At 37.5% G+C, this 16845-nt stretch overlaps 1 protein-coding gene across 1 annotated transcript in view; it reads left to right on the top strand.

Annotated features, from left to right (window-relative positions):
- SLC9A9 (solute carrier family 9 member A9) overlaps window positions 1-16845 on the top strand; it is a 186363-nt gene that overhangs the window by 62505 nt on the left and 107013 nt on the right. Inside the window, exons 7-8 of the mRNA XM_017822413.1 lie at window positions 11779-11917; window positions 12761-12866. Coding sequence (XP_017677902.1) covers window positions 11779-11917; window positions 12761-12866 — 245 coding nt within the window. The remainder of the gene's footprint in view (window positions 1-11778; window positions 11918-12760; window positions 12867-16845) is intronic.

Below are 16845 nucleotides of genomic sequence, written 5' to 3'. Positions count from 1 at the left end.
TGTGTTATACTAAATGTTTATCCAAAAGTCAATGGAGTCTTTAAAAAGTCAGAAGGAAAAATTGTCTGTTTGACTGCCTATCATTTTTGTGAGATTTTCCACAGTGCATTGGATAGGCCAATAGCATATACCTTAATTTTAAACAAAGGAAGGTGTTCCTTAACTCTTTTAATCTTATCATTGATAAGTAGTTCATGATCAGTTCATGAACAGTTGTGTGTTCAAAACCTTAGCATATGCACTTATGAATAATGCATTCTTATCAAAGTAAGAACTCCCATCCAGTATATTTGTATAAGGTCACTTTGATTAGGTGATTTATATTTAGAAAATTGCAGGGTTAGGGTTAGGATTTTGTTATCCAGATTATTTTCAAGATTTTTCATTAGCTTTTAAATTATTCTTTAAGTGGCATGTGTTTATGCAGCAAGGCTTAAAGTTGACTTATCATTTGAAACTTCTGCACCAAGGATAAAGAAATACAGACTTCCAGGTGTTTTGAGTATAAAATCCCCAAAGATGGAAGTCAGAGCTATAGAATGAGTGTGTGAATGTGTGTGTGTTTTCTGGTTATCTCTTCTTGCTATGATCTTCAAAGATAAAGAGAATGTTTTAGTATTTTGATTGCCTTAGAATTTGGGGTTGAAATTCTATCCACATCAACTTCACTGGCTAAGTGGTGATTCCTTCTCTTTATTTTACCATGAGTAATTCCCCAGAGTAAAGGGTATTGGCAGATGTCATAATCACCACTGACTTAAGGCTTGAGGAAAGCAACTTCCACAAGGTTGAGCTGCCACATCTCTGCTCTCAGCAGCCCCAAGCTGCTGAAATGAACCCCTGAGGCTGTGGGTAGCTCATGACAGTTCAGAATGGCTTCAGCCAGAGCAGCCTTTTACAGCTCCCAGGCAAGGAGAAAAGGTACAAGACAGATGCAAAGCCACCTTTCGGCCCATCTGCCATCCTGCCCAAGTCCCATCCTCTGACAGACTACACAGTCTGCCTCCAAACACCTCTCTTGCTCATGCTTTGTGCAATTGCTTTCCAGTCAGCATTTACTAGAGAGATAACTCCAAACTCTTTTTTTTCACTTTGAAATAAGACTGGATCTATTCCTCTATCACCTTCTCAAAAAATCTATCTTTAAATAGCTTTTTCTCTAAAGAGACTTAAACATACTATACTTTCCAAGCACAATGGATTTTTCCAGTGGCTTGTTATTAGTACATGTTGGGACTTGTTGGATTACACTTTCTTTGCAGAGCACTGCCCAGTAATTTTGTTTTAATGTTCTAACTTTAAAGGTATAGCAGAGATGTTAAAGAACTTCAGGCTACAGAGTGGTAAGGCAGCAAGCAATAGGTAATATGAATTTTTAAAACTTCAGCCAGAGCTTGGATAAATGAGGAGAGCCTCAGGCCCACTTTTCTCCTACAGGAATATTACTGACATTCTCTATGCAAGGCTGACCAGCTTTTCTGGCAAGAGAAGTGCCTTTCCCTAAGGTGAAATTTCATTCTGTTCATTTGCAATATTTGGGTCAGGAACAGAGACCTACAATTCAGAATATCCCTAAATCCCCACCCTCAGCTCCAGTATACCAAGAAAACAAAACATGTAACATGTTTTGTTTCTGACATTATTACTGCCAACACTAGAGCATACAATTCACATCTGGATTTATTTTAGACTTTCTCATAACAACAGCTGCATTTCTTGTCTTCACTTGGATACATTTTTAAAAATGAAAATTGCCATGGCAACAGCTGCAACCATTTATTATAAAGCAATAGAAGTGGAACTAATATTTGTGAGAGAAGCTTTGTTATCAGGATACTATTTCATTCAGACAATGCCCAAGTCATTTTTCCTAGCTGTTTCATTTTTTTCTAAAATATAGAAAATATTTCCAATAATGAAATGTAGGTGGGATTGAACAGATCAGGAGATTAAAAAGATTTTCTTCTTTAGATTACTGGCTCATCTCAAATCCAGATTAGCAAGAGGCAAAAATTATCATCTGTCTGGTGGGCACATGAAAAAAAATCAATAAGGATATCGAGCTTTGAAAATCCCATTCCCATACCAGCTATGTTCCCAACTGAAGCACAGGACCAGTAGACTGAGTACACAGGGTGTGTCTTCACTGGGGGAAAAAATGATGTGACCCATCCTTGAGAAGTGCTAATGTCCAATGCAAAGGAAAATTTCATAAGCAGCTTGCAATGCTAGCACAAAACAGTTCAAGGAGAACTCTCCTTTCCTCCATGTCAGCTGCAATGGACTGTGTTACCTGAGATAAGTGTTCCCCTCGTAAAATGTGGCTAAAGAGGGACATTTGGCACCAACCTCGAGGTTACATTGCTTCAAATCAGGATTGAGGAAGGGTCATCTAAGGCATGGTCTGGGTACATTAGAAACCACATGGCCCATTTTGTTTGCATCTGTTTACAATATTTCTCAGAGCATTAATATTGTTTAAAAAAATCTCCACAAGGGTCTGGGTACAAGATAGACAAACTGTACTCCAGATATTGAAAAGCTACATGAAATGTAGATTTTTCCTATTTATGTCCCTTCTGGCTATGATAAAATCTGGTTTGCATGAACAGGTTATACAGGGATGACACACCATGTTGTGGACACATACTGAGGATCACATTTCTTCCTATTTATTACACATTAGAGATTCTTCAGCAGGAGTGAGGGAGAACACTGAAACAGAAAAAACTTTAAACAGACTTTCTTATTCCTTTCACTCTAATTTCTGTGGGATTCACTGTACCTTATCTTCATCAATTACACTCAGCATCAGGTCTCCCAGTGTACTGCTCTGCACACAAGCCTCAGGATCTTCCTAAGCAGAGGCCACAGAAGAATAAAGTTTTTGGAATATTAAATAAGAACCTGCCGTAAATGTTCTTCCATTGATCAGCTAAGCAATCTGATATTGACCCTCCACCCATTTGTTCAGATTCATTAAAGGGAATTTCAAGGAAAATTATAGTGTACTGTAGTGCTGTTTAACCAGCTAAATCTCAGGGACAAGTTGATTTAAACCCTGGAGGAGGGTGAGGTGAGCAGGGCTGTGAATTTGCGAAGGATGAGAACCAGCTATTATTCCAAATGGAAGGCTGCTGTTCAACCCTGGTATTTCACACCGCACACAGGTGTAGTGAGTTCTGCAGTGTTGTGATGATGACTCAAACCCTAAATGAAGGGAGTACTGTCTGGCATAAAATATACATCATTTTCTGTTATTTCAATGTTAAGATGCTCCTGAGAAAAATCATGGGTTGTATAATTCTGAGAAAATTACTACTCAATAAAGGTTTAGCGCAAACTGTTTTAGCTTAATCTCTGCTAGTTATCCACAAGGGCAAAGGATTTTTTCATGGCTAACCAAGCTCCTTAAAACCTCCCTTAAAGTGTTGGGGTCATATTCTACTTTCTTGTAACACCAGTGTAAATTTAGAACAACTGTGTTGAATCAGTGGAGTTGCTTCAGATGCTCATCATTGTGACAGTAATTTGAGGCAGTTTCTCATCTAGAGAGCTGCAGCAGAATGACAGCAAATCATAGTAATTTTGATGCTGCAGCATCCTAACACTCCATGCAGGCAACCACCGGGCTACATCATTTTATCAACAGGGAGGTAGAGTCCAATTGACGTAGACAAATGTCATATTTGTTTGCAATAGTACAGTCACTGCGAAAGACAAGGATAGTTGAAAGGCTTCATTTTCTCATCCTTGAGTTATCCCAGAAATTTTAGTACAAAGGGGGAGGGTTAATTAAGACCACCCATCCTTCCAGTAATCACCTTCCCTACCTCTATGGACACATCAGTCAGTGTCTCATTAGCGTGCTCTGATGTTCTATTCTTTGCACTCTGTGTGTGTAGAGTAAATTAAGTCCCATAGTATCATGTTTTGCCACTTTTGCACAAATAAAGCTGAGGTGTGGATCAAATTAGGCCTCCAAGAGCACACTAAACTTGCCTATGATGACAGAACAGTTGAAATTACACACTGGTTCGATTTTTGTCTTTCAAGAGTGATATATCATTTTCACTGCAAATCCTTACTCCAGGGTCTCATCACCCTGCACTAATGATAAGAACTGTCACGTAAAGGGAAGGTTCTGTAAAGGTTTCTGATAAATATTTATTAGCTCTGTTCTAAGTAACTTTGAAGGCTAGTGGCTCACAAGTCAAGGAATTGAAAGACAACACAAAGGTGAAGAATGCTATAATAAGGGAGAATAATGTAAAGCTGATAGGAGATAAAAATCTAGCTGTATATGAAGAAAGTAAATGCTGCACACTATTATTAGAGAGATACAAATCTTTAGATCATGTTACCAGTTCAGATGGTCGGGTCTAGAAGTGCGAGAGCTGGGAGTGGACGATCGCTCTCAACTCAGATGTTGGAGTTAGGGAGGCAAAAAGATTGCTTAGACTCACAGACAAGCATCAGCAGTAGTGTTAACACATACAACACATCTAATTCCCTTAGTGGCACGATTATCATGATGCAGCAGTTTTGGTTCAAATAGCATAGAAATCTATTTGTTTTTTCCTCCAGATACTGACTGGAGAAATTTTTCCTTGTTTATTGTTTCTTGTTAACTCAGAAGGTTGGTTGTTTGCACCTTTAACAGTCATGTTTGTTATGCAGAAAAAAAAAAGTGTATTTTTTACAGTACTGTTCTAATTCGTAAGTTCCATTTTGCAAAAGCATCAGTGATTGCAGAGAGATCTGCAAGGAAGAGGAGAAATCCAGCTCTTCATATTAATACAAAATTAATTTACTTTTATCTTTATCTGTTCCTTGGTGATTGATTCTTTGTTTCTACTTTCTCAGCACTATGTACATCTTCACAGTTGATGAAGCCACTAAGAGCTCCCTAACTGGGAGGATAGACTTCAAGCTGCTCTAGATACACAGGCCTTTTCTCTCTATGCAAGGTTTGAAAAGAATGGAAATTAAACAGCGAGCTGGATTACAGTTGTGATATCCAAATGGGAAAGGATCATTTTTTCAGGCACAGAACTGTGTAATTTATATGCCTTTTGATATCATCAGCTCATAAGTAAGGACAGTCAGGCACAGAACAGAATGCAGCACGTGCTGTCATAGGGACCCACTATCATCCATCTGCTTTCTGCTCATGTGCTTCATTCCTCTCAAAGATATGGGACAGAAAAAGAGTTGTCACTGGGAAGTGGGTATGATCAAATAGATTTATGAAAATTAGACATTTAGAAGCAATAGCAGTCATTTGAGAATGACAACACCAAGCCACAGATAAATGCAAACACGTTTGACTATTAAAGCCTTAGTTTTCTTTTACATAGATTTTAAACCCAGGCTTTCTTTCTGTCAAAGATAAAAACAGGATAGTGTTTGCCTAGAACAAAGTAATGAGGAGTTAAGATACTTGTACAGATGACAGCACATACCATTTCTCAGATGCACGGGGGTAGAGAAGCTCCATCCCAGATCAGAGACGACTTTAGATTTGAAATCTCTCAGCCTGCAGCCCTGTTAGCTCGTTACTCATTGTCAAAACTATGGTCTCTCACCTCCTGTCTGTGTGTCTTTAGTGACTACAGGTCTGTAGTGACTAGTTCTGATCAGGATCAGAAGGAGGGGGGGTGTCCAGCACTTCTGTCAGGAGGGACTTGCAGAGGTTTTCCCTGGGCACCAGAGTATTTGGGTTCAACTCCATCGAGGTGGGTGAGTTACCAGGTACTTTTAAGGCAGTGGTGGTGGAATTTTCAGGGCAAGAATGGGATCACCACAATAGATGGTTTCCAAGGGTCCCTAAGGAGGTAGAGCAAGCTTCCTAAAGGTAATGGATAGGGAGGCAGAGAAGGAGGGGGGAGGATGATAGATTTTCTACAGTCCCCGATTTTGGGGGTCGATGAGAACTAAGATCTGCATTAGGGAAAATCTACCTGGAACGACACAAACTACTTGTCCTTATCTCTGACAAACTGCTGCCATGTGTCAGTTCAGGCCTGAACACAGAAGAAAACTGCAAATAGTTACCAGTGTAAAAAATATTTATCATCAGCTGCCAAAAATGACTCCTGATGAGCTAAACTGATTTCTGATTGCCCAAGTGATGGCACAGAGTCACTCAAATTCTGCAACTGCTGTGTAATGCTGCTGACAACTGTAGTAAGCTACAGTTATTTCAGCTCTGAAAATGCTTTGTGTCACCTAAAAAGGAGCCTGAGTCTGTCAGTAGAATAAACCTATGATTTTTTTATGTTAAGTGGAAATTTAGCAGAGAGTCTGATTTCCTATTTTCATGCAGATAAATGGGAAAACGGGTTTTCCATAGGGTCTGTGATAGCTTTACCTTTCCAGCATGGATGCTTGGACATATGTCATCAGCTAGTCCCTTTGAACTGATAGCAAATCCCTTTGGAGAAAGGTTTCCATAAACACTAAAATCTCATATACAACAACAGTAAGTGCTAGTGTGGTTTAAAGTCATCAAAATGAAATGTTCCGTAAATAGTTTATAGAGTCTGGAAAAGCCTACAAAGGAACAAAAGTAAGGTCAGAAAAGAGAAGAAGCAAATAAACCATGACACAGAGAAAAAGGAACAGTGTAATCCAAGATAGAAAATAGTTCCTAAAACAACTGCTAGATCTTCTTCTAGAATTAAAAGCAATAGTACTCGTAGCAGTGTGCTGAAACCAGGTTGTCAATAGAATAAAACCCATGATGTACTGTGTTGCCAAGGAGAATAAAGTTTTGGATATCCAGAAAAATGAAGGTTCAAATACTGGCCATTCCAGCAGCAATTCAACCACCAGTACCTTTTTCTTTATCTTTTGCAGCTCTTACACACATATCAATAGAAAGCTTAATATGTGTATTTCTGTGAAATCCATGTTTCAGGAGCCTTAAATATCTAAAAACATGCAAGTATTATCAGGCATATATTCCAGAAAGATAGATTTCCTTATACAGAAGGATGTTCGAAAGATTCATCTGTGTTCTTTTAGTGCACCTTCTGTGCATTTGCTTTACTTATTGATCACTGTTTTAAACACATCTGAAAAATACAGTGTTTGTTGTTGGAAATTTTCATCTAGGGGATCTCCATGCATTTGCCTCAAACTACTGTTACAATTGGCTACCTAAAGTCTTCCCACACTGATGTGTCTCTGCTTTGCCTTAATTGTCTTCAAACCTTCCCTGCTTCATACGTGCTTTTGTTGGCTTGGCACGCTCACGTCCCAAACCTCCTCATTTGTTTTTATTTTTATAGTTCATCTACTTGCTCTTGCTGTGTGAGGAGCTCTTTTGTGAGGAAGTCTGGAAAGCTTTACCAACCTAAAACTTGCCAAGAGAAGATGTAGGTGTCTGCATGGGCTTTCACTTCCAGCTTGTAGTTCAAACACTTATACTATGGGCAAATTACAATTCTGTCTTTTCAGCTTTCTTCTAACACTTTTAAGAAAACTGTATAGTTAAAAAGTTGTGTGGGAACAGAAATCGTTCAGTTCAATCCACTTCTCTTAAAGATCCAAGTTTTCTAACACAGTATAGTAACCTACCTTTCTCTATATAATTATAATGTCAGGAAAAACAACCTTTTTTCCTTCTTAAAAATAACCTTGAACTCTAGAAGCCTTTTTTTCTGGCCTGTTTTATTTTTCTTAATTAGCAGCTGATGAAATTGCCATTTAATTCTATAATTATTTATCACCTGAGGGAGATCTCACTTCATTCAATGAAGGTATTTTAAGGAACATCTGACCTTTCTATATTTTCATGTATTTTTTCTTCACATTATTCCCGATTTTCTTCTGTGCAGTACTACATGACAAAGTGGTACATAGGAAGAAGGCCACTGGGTTAAAGGAAGCCCTTTGATTTAGCAAGTGGAAAGAAATCTTTCTGTCCAAAGATAATTAGCTGTTTGTTTTCATGTTGTTCAAATAGACAGAAGGAGGAAGAAAGGAATAAAACAGTCTGTTTACTGGTTATTTCTAATAATTGATTCCACATCATTCTACTCAAAAATTTCTGCTGTTTACAAACATTCTCCTTCTGATGCTTGAGTGTATTTTCTTCAGCATATTGCCTTTTTCTAAGAGTCATCTGTTACAGATGTTGCATCACTTTGGCTTATATCAAGAAAAGGAATCTTTTCCACTAGTTAAAGGAAAATCCTTAAGAATAATTGAAGATGTAAAAAAGGAATCAATTAAGATGTAACTGGAAATGTAACTATGCTTTCTACTGTAATAGCACTCCTCTCATGCAGACCTTTTTTGTGAGATCCCTGCACAAGTCCATAGAATGAAAATGCTTGTTGTGCTGAGTTTTCATCCTAACGTGATCTTAACAGATGAGGGGAAGAAAGAAGTGCAATAATTAGCGTGGTACAAGTGACACAAACTGCCAGTCCTTCTATCTGCTTCAGGCAAGAGCAACCACCCTAACTTGCAATTTATTGTATGAATACATATTGCCTAGATTTCCTTTTTGAAAGCTGTGAAAACACTTGACCCTGTCCAATGTTGTTTGGTGTAGGAAGCACAGAAGAACTGGAAATAAAAAGGCATCTGCTAAATAACTTTCTAATATAGAAAATACTGGCTAATCCTTATAAGAACCATCTAGGAAGCTAAGTATTATTTCTAACTCCAACCTGAAGGAGAGGCAGAGGTTACCAAACTTACATATAGACAGAGAGTAGAGACTGGGGCAGGTGTTTGTGAGATACATATATAGGGCATTCAGTGAGGATCCAACAAAAATCTTTTATTACTATCCTTCCATTCTATCTCATTGTGGGTGGCAGATAAAGCATGTCTTTGTCATTAATTCTGTTCATTTATCAGTCTCTGAAAAAGGTTTTCTACTGCATTTATTTTATGCATTCCCTTAATCCACCTCTGATACAAACTTAGATAAATAAACCCTTTTTTCTTAAACAAGTTCAGCAATTAGAGAGCCTATAAAAACTAAACACAGTTTGAAATTTTGTATCAAACTCTCCCGCACTGCTTATTAATGAACTGCAATCAACCCCTTTTGTAGCAGGCACAGAGAGCAGAGAGCAGAAATGGCAAGTCATGCCAGCATGCCTCTTGAAGTGCTCTCTGAGGAAAAGGAAGAAGAGTAGAGGAACCACAATTTTAATTATGGCTCTCTCCAGTGTTAAACTTTGCAATTTTGTTTTTAGGTCAAATAATTGGTTTGACAGGAAGTACTGGAATAAACAGGATAAAATCCTGTTCTGCTAAATTACAGCTTATATAGAAAAACTTCCAGGTAAATTAGTGTGTATTTTGGATGGTTGAAAGGGTTAAAAGTTAATGTTAAAGACAAAATATATTCAGAAAAATAAATAATGGGTCTAATACAGAATAATGCAAAGTGAAAATCTGAAGTAAATACTCTTTGAGCTGCAGGGAAACACAAGTTCTAGAAAGATTTAGTCCAGGAACCACAGTTAGGACAATGAGCATGTGCTGTGTTATGGTGCTTTTAAAAAATCCTGGGGTTTCAGGGCATATTGAGTAGAAAAATTTCCCAGTGAGAATGAGTCACTTCATATTCATTCCTGAAATAACTATATTAAGAATAGGATGCTGTCTTCTAGTTTGCTTCATACCTGAAAGCTATTGCTAAGTTGGAGGGCAAACTGGAACCCTAATTGGTCTTAATAAAGTCAACTTTTCTTCCTTTAATGTTAACATACTTAATAAAAAGTCATTTAATGACTATAGTTTACATTAGACTATTAAACTTTCACTCCGTGTCAAGATTTTTTTGTTTTACTTCTTATTACTGAGCATCCCTACCATGGGCAAAGCCCATCAATGTCACAGAACCATTTTCCTCGATTTTAGGCTGACCTCTCTAAATTCACCACTCAGTGCTGTCAGCAGTACCAATTGCAAAAAAGATAATTTCCTGATTTATAATTCACTAAGCCAAGCAGAACAGCAGCTGAAGTCTCTGTATACTTGTTTGGGGCAAACATCAAAGTGGCTGCTTTGCTGTCAAGACAGACCTACAAGCTTTAGATCTAACAGTTCTGGTTACACTACCAAATAGTTCCAATTTTATATAATTAGCTAAAGCAAAGCCCTCCCTAACAACACAAAATACACTTACTAAATCACACTATAACCATACTGTATCACAGCTGATAGGATTCTGCCAGTTTAGGGAATGCATCTGTGGCTTAATATAGTTCTTTATTTCATGTGGGGTCTAAACCAATACATTTTGAGTAGGCCAGAGGTGAAAAACATTTCAGGAATAATCTGAAGGCAAGAGAAACAAAGAACTGTAACTGACCCTTGGTCTGAGAGAGTCACAGTTGAAAAAGGACTGAAAATGTGGGTAGCAACATGTTGCTGATTAGCATTTCCTCTGCTAATAATATTTTGTATCCTTCTATCAATAGTACTTTCCACTACAAATAATCTCACTAGTTTTGTAGTGGTGCTAATCAGCATAATTGGAGAGAGCAGATTTTAGGGCTTAGTTACTTCTGTTGTAGTAGATAAGTATTCACTCCTCATAATTATTGGTGCTCCACCATATGCCTTGAGAAACCTTGTGCCATTTTTTGCAGACTGAAAGCATGAGAACTGTTTTCACATATCTCCATGTGATTTGAATGCAACTATTTAAAAAATCCTTCAAGCAGAACTTCAACTCTAAGCCTTATTTCAAAGTGAAAGACTGCAAAAATCACATTTTTAATATGCAAAAGCTTAAAATACTTACAACTTTTTAAATTTCTAAATTTTTAACGCTTAAAATACTTACCATTTTCCAGCAATCCAAGCTGCATTCTGGAATCCAATGCCAAGTTCAGTACATTTTCTTTGACAACTAACATAAAAGACCTACAGTACTCAAAGCAACAGAACACAAAGATCTGAAGTGTTGCTTAATTAGTTTAGGAGGCTTAGAGCAATTTTTCATCTGTTAAATACAACATTTCAACAAGAAAAAAAGATATTCATACAAGGAGTTACTGGTGTTCTGGGTAATAATTGACTGGTGGCAAATAACAACCTTGAAACTCTCAAAAATTATTTAATGCACAGCCCATTTGCTTTAGTGGCATCATTTCCTTTTCAAAAATACTCATGAGGGCTCCACTCGGGGGTGGGATACAGGAGGTGACCTTTGACAACTGCAGCACTTTCTTTCTGTGGGACAACATTCATCCTGCCCACAAGGTCTCCTATTGCTGAGCTCTTGATGTGGCTTCAGCTCTAGTTATGAAGGGTTATACCAAAAAGGGAACTACTTTATGACAAAATTGCTGCTGCAGGTTTGGTACCTGCTGTGATTTGTGTCCCCCATTTGAGCCTCAGCCACAAACCTGCACTTTTTATCGAGTATTTGTGAATATGTAACTGCTCTGAAGACACATGGACAATAAATAATTCAAAGTTATCTATCTTCCCTGCAGCTTTCTTATACACCTATCACCTTTTAATGTTTAGTTGGCCTTGTTTATGGCACTTCTAGTATACAAATGTTACTGACTTGCAGTAGACTATTGATTTACAGTGTGACACCTTGAAAATAAATTGGTTGTCCCCAGTCTCCATCTGCTTTGTTCTCATCTGCTATTAGCCCAGAGAAGCTTTGGTTTGCATTTTGAGTCCCTAAAAATATTAATTTTCAGTTATTGATTCTAAAATTGTAACAATGTGACTGAGTTATTCCTTTTTCTTTCCCTCTCCCCCATCCCTTTGTTTTCTTTTCAGCTCTATATCCATTTACAGTCCAAAGGAGAATCCTAATGCTTTTGATGCTGCTGCTTTCTTCCAGTCAATGGGAAATTTCCTGGGGATCTTTGCTGGATCATTTGCCATGGGATCCTCTTATGCTGTTGTCACAGCTTTAATATCCTTTATGGTTTGTTTTCAGAGAGAAAATTTATATATGTTGGAAAAAACGCCTGATATTAAACACCTGATATCTGAGACTGACCATTTTTAGTTTAAGCCTGAACCTTTTCACTCTAGATTCAAGTCTTTGCAAACCGACAGACAAATCATAAATTGACAGAAAATGTTATTTGTCAGAATCCACAAAGAACTTTATACTCAAATTTCTTTTGAACATTAGGCAAGACTCTGGTCTTTATCTTACTATTTGGAAATGGTTGCATTTTAAAGAAAATGTTTTGAAGTCAAAACATGAATTTATTAAATACAGTAACTTATTTATGAACTACAAGCTAGCAGCAATTATACAAAAATACAAAGGAAACACTACACCATGTCAGTGTGACTGACAACTTCATCAGTTTACCTAAGATAAAAATTAAAGGTCTATCTGTTGCCCTGCATTTTTATTTGGGTTTTACAGTTCTTCGTGTAAAATGCTACTGTAGTAAGACAAGTGATTTTCATCTTTCTTGCATGGATGCAAGTGTAAACAAATGCCAGCAAGCTTATAAAACTGGACAAAATTACTTCTTTTTTCTGGGAAAAAGAATATCAAATGCAAACAACTAGGCATTAATTCAAACTCCACAAAAGCACTTAAAATAGCTGACTTCAAAACCTGTTCTAGATTTTCCTCTTTGAGATAACTTAGAAGCTGTGCAGTTGTTCCCGAATTCAACTAGTATAGATGAGTATGGTGGGGGAGCTTTCTTTCTTCTATCCTTTATCAGGTCAGGAGCAGTTTTAGTTTACAAAACTGTCAGGTTTTTATTTTTCCTTAGTAATCTTTTAGCACTTGACAAAATTTACAAAGCTGTGTGAGTTTCCTATGTTGGAGACAGGTCTGTTTTTCCTGCTATCCTGGAGTGCCTTCTTATCAGCAGAAGCCGCTGGGCTTACAGGTAAGTGTTGAATTTTACTGAATAAAAGCAGTTTTATAATATGCCTCTAGTGTGGGTAAAATGCATGTTTATTTTAGGCATGACATCACATAAAAATTTTCTAAAGGCCCATTGCTATACTGAAGATTGTTTCTTCTTTAAGAACATTAAGAGACATTGAATAGTTCTTCCAGACAAAGACATATTAGATCAGACTCAAGTTCTCAGTCTTTCTTCCCTAGATTATCCCATCCCTATTAGTCTCACTACTAATCCAACTATTTTCTGCCCAGCTATAGGACCAAAGACGACAGTAAGTACAAGGAAGCGAATATGCAGTGGCATGTGACTGTGAGACTGTTTGTTCCTCTGCACACACTGCATGTCCTGGTCCCTTCTTGTTCTTCCCAAATATCAATGACTAAACAGAGGACAGGGCCATCCTCAACATTGCCAGTGGCATCTACCTCTGTACTTAGAAAAAAAAGAAAAAAAAGAAGTCATCCTGTTCAGTGCCCCTCCATGAACACCTTTAGCAATGGGAGAGGCACAGCCATGTCCCAGTGACAGGTAGAGATGTGTGATCTGGTTATTTTTTCGTTAATGTCAGGAAAGAAATTATACAATCACAGTCAGTTACATACCCAGGGCCTCCATTAAAGAGTATACAGAAGTTTAGGCAAAAATTGTTTACCTACACAGCAGCCTACTGTATAGTGTAATTCAAGGGAACACAGTTTGCATGGCCCTGATTGTTTTAATGTTTTTGAGGCCGTCACCCCTGAAATCTAGTGCTCTAACTCATGTCAGGGAAAGTCAGGGGAAGAAAACTGCTTAATGGAGTGATGATGCAGCCCATGCTTGTTTGTTTGCAAAACTCTTCAAAGCCTTTTGGAGTCAACAGTTATATTTTTATATTTTTACTGAGTTGTCTGGAACCAGCATATTACTTTTTTAATATCAGCCACAGAATCGCAATATGTCTGAATGGGTATCAACATCTGCATCTTCTGGCATCCTTGCCTTATTAATTAAACAATTTTGCATCCTGCTTACTGCCAAAATCTTCAGGCCAATGAATAAAAAGAGGGGCATCTGAACTTCATTTTCCTTGGATATTGTGTTTTTTTCTGTTCCTTCCTTCTTAATGAACTTCAAAGGATTAACACTAGACATCAGTATTTCCCTGTAGCTATTAAGTAATGTAATTGCAAAATAATTTCATTCTTATAATGCTTTCCATACCAGTTCCTCAATCACTCTGAGTCTTTTGAAGTCTAATATTGAAGTATTTCATAATTTAGAAATAATGGCCTATACCGTTTTTGTGTGGGTATAGTAGGTGGTAGAGCCCACTAGCAGATTTTTTAAATAAATTGTAAATGGAGAGTAGTACAGGCCAATATTTTAGAAAATATTTTATTCCTTTGCCTCAAGATATCCCGTGATATATAACACACAGTATATGGGCCTGACCCTGGTTGAAAAATAGATGTGATCGAACCAGCAAATCAACATAAAAATCCTGGATGACTACACAATTACTGTCATACTGATAACTGTAAAATTATAAATTAATGTTATGGTTATTAATCTTATAGCTATATCATCAAGCTGTGATATATGCATGATAAATTGATTCTTATACAGTAGAAACTAATTTGTGCATTTTCTCATTTGCCCTGAAGTATATAATTCCTGACTGCTGAAAAAAGCTGTAATAACAGAGTACTAGAGTAAGGTCAGTGTTAATAGAGTTGTTTTCATGTTCAAACTTCATTACAGAGTATTTACTAGTAGGCTATAAAAAATCATAAATAATTTAAATTAAACACTTGTCAAAATAAATGAGGAAAGTACATCTTGCATGTATTAATTGCTTGTTCTCTTGTTTTGTAATTAACAAAATTTGCTAAATTTTAAATGATCACTCAGTCATTAGTCTGTGAAAGATTCCATGATGTACACGAGCATTTAATGTTCACCTCACTTAGACTCTCTCTATCTACAGCTGTTTGAAGTGAGTAGATATTCAAATAAAAAGAGATTAATATACCTGCAGAAATGCACTCAAATGTATATGTGAATTTACTTGCATATATGTATTCAGTGAATGCATACTGCAAAGTCATATAGAATTTATCAGCGTAAAGGCATCAAAATTGCAGCCAACCACCTCTGATTTTTACATGGTAAAGATCTGCACTATGAAGGCAAGAAAGAAATAGGTCTTGAAGGAAAAAATGTTGAAGAGCATCTTCTTTGTTCATTTACTGGTTTTCAGAGCCCTTTGTTTTCTGAACATTATAAAGGGAAAAGTTTGTGATAATAAATTACTGTTGTTTCCTCACCTTCAGCAATTCTCATCTGAACATTTTGTGATGTGTCTGACACCTGTCTTCTTATTCAAGGACTCAGAGGAGAGCACAGTCTACCTAGTAGGAAAGCTTTTCCTCCAAAAATAAATAAGCAGTTTATTATGGATGATGTACCCAGGATGAGTCCAGAAATCTGGTCTCTCACTGGGGCAATTTTGTGCTACCTTTGTGTTTAGGACATAGCAAGAACAAATGTCACCAGCTTCCATTTCCTTTAGTGCTGCTGACAAAGTGCATTTATTCTGCTGTTCACTGCTCCTGTCTGTTCGCTGTAATTTGTCTTGGATCCACCATCTACCTCATCGCTTTTTAAAATGTTGTGACCAGTTCTTCTTGTGACACTCTCAGAAGGGATCTACCAGAACATTTCTGTCTGCAGTTCTGAGCACTGCAAGCCCAAGTCAGGTTGGGACCACATGGGCTTTAGTTCACTGAGCTGACATTATTCTATAAAAGGAAGTTATTCTGGGCTTTAAATTCTAAATTTTGTGGTTTTCTTTACTTTATTCATAAGTAGTGTGCCATGTTGTGTCACACAGAGAAATAGGCAGACTCCTCCCAGTAAGGAAGAAGAGATACCTTGGCTTCTAGAGTAAAACTCAATTCTCCTAAGCTGTAGATCTGCCACTCCCAGGAGCACAGAGTGAAATCTGAGCCCAATGAGAAAAGCAGGTTCTTCTGAGGTAAGAAGATGGCCCTTGCAGTGCTGTGCAGAGACGGATAACAAGTGAGCCAGATTGCTACAAATTTGGAGTCAATTCTTGGGTCTGGCTAATTTAGGGTCTAGGTACAGCCTTTTAAGACAGAAAGGGAAAAAGAGAAAGGTATATGATTTTAGGGAAAAGTACATATTCTAGCATGGCATTAGGCTGAGACCAATGAACAGTTGCATAAAATGAGGATAGTGGAGTCTTATTGCTATTGCATAGATTCAGGATAAACAGGGTAAGCACTCTTAGCATGTCTAGGATAAAAGCTGTTATGTGTCACCGTAGGGGTTCCAATCTAAATTGAATTCAGTAATTCATTTGAGGTTACAAAAGTACAACACTGCAGCTCAGGTCTCGAAGCAGCCAGGTGCAATACCAGTGTACCAACCCCAGATAAGGGCCTAAAAAATCCCCTCAGCTCTATCTTTTGTTACTTTCTGTCACTTCAACATAAAATAAACCTCATACAACTCCAGAGATAAAAGCTTTGTGAACAAAGTACGAGCTTTAGTTCTGCATTGCTGCAGGTCTGGTGAAAGAAGCTTTAAATCTTTTCTTTAGTATCAGGAAAATGATTAGTCACACTTCATACCCTCAGTGAAAACAGAGTGAATAGGGATATTGTTGCCACTGGGTGTATGGCCTTATTACCACAGCAATTTGAGGCAGACGACAGTGCCTCATTTCCTGCCACTCACACAGTCACTCTGCATCCCAGTAGGTGCTAGGGACATTCTGACATAAATATGACTCCAAAGTACATTTTATCTGATTTAAATAATTTCTCTTTTACCCAATCCTCATTGTTCTCCTTTCCACACATTTCACCACCTTTGATGAAGACCAGTTCCTGTTGGTTTTGCTTTACTGGGGGATTTGCAGTATGTTGTGCATCTTTAGAGATGAACTTTT

This window comes from Lepidothrix coronata, unplaced genomic scaffold (assembly GCF_001604755.1).
Source record: "Lepidothrix coronata isolate B3197 unplaced genomic scaffold, Lepidothrix_coronata-1.0 Scaffold97, whole genome shotgun sequence".
NCBI lineage: Eukaryota > Metazoa > Chordata > Aves > Passeriformes > Pipridae > Lepidothrix > Lepidothrix coronata.
Note: the sequence above shows the minus strand (reverse complement) of the source record. Positions and strands in the feature narration are given on the sequence as shown.